We start from the raw sequence: 6,329 nt of genomic DNA, 5'->3' as shown, positions 1-6,329 counted from the left end.
ACTTAACTCTTGACCCTACAACATACAATTCCTAACAAAAAAATTTATATGTGATGTGAATCATAGATTGAGAAATTGTACTTAGAAACCTCGCCTTCTTAATTAAACCTTTGGTAAAATGAATACTAACATTGTCCTCTTATATGTCATTCCTTATTATCAACATTAATCTTGGTCAAGTACAAAATCTGGTAATAGTTTGATAAGAACAAATTTGATAAGTCCACCAACAATAATCATTATAATAAATTTTAATACTATTTTAAAAAAGATGAGTTAATAATTTAACTCAATCTTACAAAAATCGATTCTGTAAAATTAGAATTGTTTCTCACTTATAAATATTAATAAAATCAAATCATTAGTCGATGTGAATCTCTAACAAACATTGTCATATTGTGTTATATCATTCAACGATATGGATCTCTAACAAACATTGTCATATTGCTTAGGCAAAGTGAAGGGTAAACAGTTAGACATGAGATTATTATATTTTATGAACCCGATGACTGAAATACAAAATTCTTTAAGACAAACTTATATGGAGATGAATACACTTTCAACTCTCACTTGCAATACCAATAAAAAATTATAAGAAAATCTTGATAAAAAGTTAGGCATCTACAATTAAGTAGTAATGACAAATCTTGTAATTGACCTAAATCATTTAAAAGAAATTTACTGAATCAAAGATCTCATATCATGACAACAAAATTTATTATTATGTAGTGACAATTATTTAACGATAATAAATTAATTATCTCTATTTTATTATCTAATAAAAATATTAATGATTATATAATAGTCACTAATAATATATTTACATCACATCAAAATTTACTATTAACGACAATTATTTATTAAAAAAAACTTAAGTCCCACATCACTTAGAGATAAAATAATTAAAGAGTATTATGAATCATTTCTTAAACTTTTAGTAACAATAACAAAAAATATTAAATTAATGTCAGTAAAAAAAATGCCACAAAAACTTGTACATTTTTCCTGACCATTATAATAATCTTTATCAGCATGTATAATAATTATCGATAAATATTTTAGCGACACTGCATATATTGACTAATGTAGAAATGTTGGGAGAAAGTTTTACAATAATTTTTATTGTCAATAAAAACCATATTAAATGCCACTAAAAATCTATTTTATCATAGTGTATATACTTCAAAGTTAATCATGCATACAATTAAAAAAAATTAATGTCAATTTTGTTAATTGTTAAACTAAATTAATAAAACTTTTATTTAACTAATTTTGAGTTTGAAATATTAGCGTAATATTATGTTTTAAAAAGCTAAAATAAGTGTTATATTTTAAAAAAATTAAGTTTATTAAAAGCATAAAATACCTATACGAGGGAATGGAGTTAGCCAAATTCACAGCGTAATAATTGGTATTTATAGTATATAATTTGAAACCTAGTGAATGAAAAGTATATCAAGTATCAAGTCTAGCTACGTTTACACATTATTAAAACATGCCAAATTTAGAAAGTTGTTGTCATTTATTGTATATTTTATTTCCTTTTATATACTATTTTTCTCTTACACATTTTTCTATACTCTTCTTCTTATACATTTTTATTTTCAACATATTTATTAACACTTATTTTATATATATATATATATATATATATATATATATATATAATATTGAAATGTTAAACTCGTTTACAATTGTATGAATATTTATATCATACACAATTAATATAAAAGTCACAACTCGTGGGCGCATATATATAATATTGAAATTTAAACTCGTTTGAAATTGTATAAATATTCATATCATACACAATTAATATAAAACTCAGTTGTAAGTATAGATTTTCACTGTAAATAATGCAAAATATATGATATATAAAATAATTGAGATAAATAAAAATAATTTATTTAATTCTTTAAAAAAATAGAAAAAAAAATATTACTAAGTGTACAATTGCAATTACTCATATTGTAGTATTATATTGTAATAGCCATACAGAAACACATCATATCAATTAATAAATTAGTAATATATATACATATATATAAATCAATATTAATAATTACAAATATTTTTTTTTGTTTGTTTCCTAACTACTAGTCTGCGCATGTATTTGAAAATTACACCAAACAAGCACTATATATATGGATAATCCCTTCATTGGTTAAGTCATCAGTGCAAGTCCAGTTGCTTTTGGTAGCAAAGGTTATATAGTACTGAAGCTAGCTACTAACAGCAATATAGTTAGAAATTTTCCAATGATTTGGATAGCAATTTCTATAGTTTCTCTTACTTACTTGTGTCTATGGATACTGATGAAAGAGAGAAACAGATTACCGCCCGGTCCAAAGGGGTTGCCAATTTTGGGGAGCCTTCACAAGTTGGGGGCAAATCCTTATCGTGATTTGCACCATCTAGCCCAAAAATATGGACCTGTCATGTATTTGCGCTTAGGTTTTATGCCCACAATTGTTGTTTCTTCATCACAGGCTGCTGAACTATTCCTCAAAACCCATGACCTTGTCTATTCTAGTAGACCACAACATCAAGCAGCAAAGTACGTTCTTTGGGATCAAAAGGACTTGGGTTTTGCTGAATATGGTTCTTACTGGCGCAACATGCGTAAAATGTGCACACTAGAATTGCTGAGCCAAACCAAAGTAAACTCCTACAGAAGCGTGAGGGGAGAGGAACTCAGTACATTGATCAAGCTTCTGAAAGAGGCAGCCAATGATGGAGTTGCTGTTGATGTCAGTTCCAAGGTTGTAGCACTCAATGCAGACATATCTTGTAGAATTGTTTTCGGAAAGAGGTACACGGACCAGGACTTGGGTGAGAAGGGTTTCAAGGCTGTCATGCAAGAGCTAATGCACTTACTCGCAACTCCTAACATAGGTGATTACATTCCTTATATTGGTGTACTTGACCTTCAAGGACTAGTCAAGCGTATGAAGGCACTTCGCAAAACATTTGATGTCTTCTTTGACAAAATTATTGATGAGCATATTCGATCAGAAAAGGGAGGAGACAAGGTGAAAGATTTTGTTGATGTCATGTTGAGCTTTCTTGGTAGTGAGGAATCTGAGTATCGCATTGAACGATCCAATATCAAAGCCTTAATGCTGGTAAAGAAAATGCATGACACAGTTTGACATTCTTTCCTCATACATTTTGCTTTTCTTTTTAATTAAAATTATTGTTTGCTTAAATATTATTGTTGTAAATGCATAGCTATCTATCACAGTACTCATGTATCTTTTTCACAGGATATGTTGACTGGCTCATTGGATACTTCAGCTACATCAATAGAATGGACACTTTCAGAACTCCTTAGGAATCCAAGGGTGATGAAGAAAGTCCAGATGGAGTTGGAAACTGTGGTGGGTATGAAGAGGAAGGTGGAGGAATCAGACTTGGACAAGTTGGAGTATTTGAATATGGTTATAAAGGAAAGCATGAGGCTCCATCCAGTGGCACCGTTAATACCACGCTATTCAAGGGAAGATTGCATGGTTGGAGATTTTTTCATTCCCAAAGATTCAAGGGTCTTCATAAATGCATGGTCAATTATGAGAGACCCAAGTGTTTGGGATGAGGCAGAGAAATTCTGGCCAGAGCGATTTGAGGGAAGCAAAATTGATTTGAAAGGACATGACTTTGAGTTGATACCATTTGGAGCCGGCAGAAGGGGATGTCCAGGATTACAACTGGGCCTGACTATGGTTCTTCAAACAGTGGCACAACTGGTGCATTGTTTTGATTGGAAGCTGCCAAATGATATATTGCCATCTGATTTGGACATGACAGAGAAATTTGGTCTTGTAATGCCTAGGGTCAATCATCTACTTGCAATTCCATCATACCGCCTTCACGATCAAAGTGTTTAGGAAAAAAAAAATGGGACAGCAATTTATGTTATGTTTACTGGGATCTACTTGAATAAATTCCCAGGAAAATAAATTAGTCTCTCTTTCTTATAAGGAGAAAAAATAATGGTGGGTCGTTGTATTTTATGTTAGGTACGTACTGTTGATGTGGATTTAAATACATTTCAAAGGAGAATAAATTACCGTCTCTCTTTCTTATCATCATCATCAAGAATTATACATGTCATTGTCTGTCAAGGAAAAGAATGATTTTCTCGTAAACGCCATGCATAAATTTCAATCTTGATGGCATACAATGAGTTGTGCGGATATCTTAGTTTAAAGTGTTGTTTTATCACTTTATGGTTCCTTTGTATTCCCTTTCCTTGCCGAAGATTGACTTATTTTTGTTGAACGGAAAAGTAAAACATGCAAACACTGTCACATCATTCGTAAGACTAAGATTTATTGTTGGTGTCAGGTTGGGAAAACAGAGAATATATCTATTCCACCTTCGGAGAAATTTTGTGACCATTGAATAAAGTTAAATAAAAATCCAGCTGTATCAATTCTTTGTATAAATACTTCCGATCAGAAAAAGTAATTTTTGCATTAAAATTTTATTCATATATAATAGTTGATGAAAGAGGCACTTCTTATCTCTGTATGTTTATTTTTAAGACGATTTTGAGAAAAAATATTCTTAAAATATATAATATAAATTTAGGAGTAATAATGTCTAATTAAAAAAAGTGAAAAGCAAAAAAAAAATAGTTACAAAAATTTATTCTCTTTATAATAGTCATCACCATATAACAACAACAATTCCAACTAGGTAGGCACCCCTGTTGCCGTGAATGATCTGCAGCCCAACAAAAATATATTAAAGAAAGAAAAATATAAAGAATATGGGAGAGTTGGCCAAACCCATAGAAAAAAGCTACGATCTGAACCTAACACTAGGGTGACCAATCTTGTTATAATTGAACACCATAAAAGAACCCTGTATAAATGTATCGTAATAGGCGAGTTGTGTTTGTGGAAGAAAATATGCAAAAAATTTTGATGATGCCAAAGTATTGAAAAAATAAAGATTAAGTTAAAGCAAGCTAATCAAGAAGCAAGATCTCAAGTAATAACTAGATAAGTCTTGACTGCTTAGCTTAGTATGTAAAATGAACTTTTAGAATTTGTAAATTTAACTTGCCATTAAAATAAGGATTTCAAGAAAACCTAAACTTAATCTTTTTGAATATAAGAATAAGTTGTTTGTAAAGAAAGCAAAAAGAGTATTAAAAAGATTAAACAAAAATAATTTTAATTGGAAAATAAAAGCTTTCTATATCTTAAGTTTTCATAAGCTAAATCAGGTGATATGTGTTTGGTAATCGATTATCACTTGATGTAATCGATTACCAGAGAAAGAAAACAAGTTCAAATGTTAAAATGCTCTGGTAATCGATTACTCATTCCTGTAATCGATTACCCAAAGAGAAAATTTCAAAATTTGAATTTAAATTATACAACGTTTCAAACATTTTGAACTTAAACCGTTGTAATCGATTACCAAGTCTTGTAATCGATTACCAGAGCCTATTTTCTGAAAAATTATAGAAAGTTACAACTCTTCATGAAAAGACATAACCTAAGAAACAATTGTCTATAAATATCTATAATTTTTCAGAGAAAGGTGACGAACTCTATTGTGAAAATCATTTACAAAATCTATTTGGCCAAAGTCATTTGCAAAATCTCTAAAGAGTTCTTTAAGATCATAAAAGTGTAATATCCACTCTTCAAGAGAGTCATTCTGTAAAACTCAATAGATCATTGGATTTTTAGAGGAGAAAGGGTTTTTCTCCTTGTTGGTGTTTGAATCTCAACACAAGAAAAGGGAGTTCCGAGGTGTTGGAGGATTCAAGTCTTGTAAGGTTTACAAGAGTAGTGGAAATCTCAAGTGGGAGACTTGAGGATTGAATGTAGGCAGGATTGGTCGAACTAGTATAAAATAAAGATTGCAATTTTTCTTTCCCTATACTTTTAATTTCTTGTTATTAATTATAATTGTGTAGTTTGCATCAAAATTTGTCTAAGGAAATAAATTGATAAGAAAGTAATTTGGAAGAGTTTTTATAAGAAGAATATTTAGAAAACTTAATTCACCCCTTCTTAAGTTAATTGAGGCTAAGTGACTAACAGTCTTCACGAAATATGTGACTACCAAAAAGTTCATGTAATTTTTCCATCTATTCTGAATCTTCCATGGGACTAAATTCACATGCTTAAAAGCAGAAACTACCAACAACAAGTCATATTCTAGCCACCGGTTTTTTCCAAGCCTTTGTTTGTGTAACGACCCGGCTGGTCACTACACACAACACAGTACACCTGAAAACTGGACAGAAAGGAACAAGTGCATACATATAGTGTCTAGAATATACATATATACATGGTCCAAATCTG

General features: G+C 30.3%; 1 protein-coding gene across 1 annotated transcript; it reads left to right on the top strand.

Annotated features, from left to right (window-relative positions):
• The first annotated feature begins 2,169 nt into the window (after positions 1–2,169).
• On the top strand, positions 2,170–4,091 carry LOC145954607 (cytochrome P450 71AU50-like). The gene is made up of 2 exons (XM_083069244.1): positions 2,170–3,125; positions 3,267–4,091. Exons 1-2 carry the CDS (start codon positions 2,259–2,261, stop codon positions 3,885–3,887), a joined length of 1,488 nt encoding a protein of 495 aa, XP_082925370.1. The 5' UTR covers positions 2,170–2,258; the 3' UTR covers positions 3,888–4,091.
• The last annotated feature ends 2,238 nt before the right edge of the window (positions 4,092–6,329 follow it).

The sequence above is a fragment of the Cajanus cajan genome, chromosome 2 (genome assembly GCF_000230855.2).
Source record: "Cajanus cajan strain Asha chromosome 2, NIPB_CcT2T_4, whole genome shotgun sequence".
NCBI lineage: Eukaryota > Viridiplantae > Streptophyta > Magnoliopsida > Fabales > Fabaceae > Cajanus > Cajanus cajan.
The sequence above is the reverse complement of the archived record's forward strand: the minus strand, read 5'-3'. Positions and strand labels throughout refer to the sequence as shown.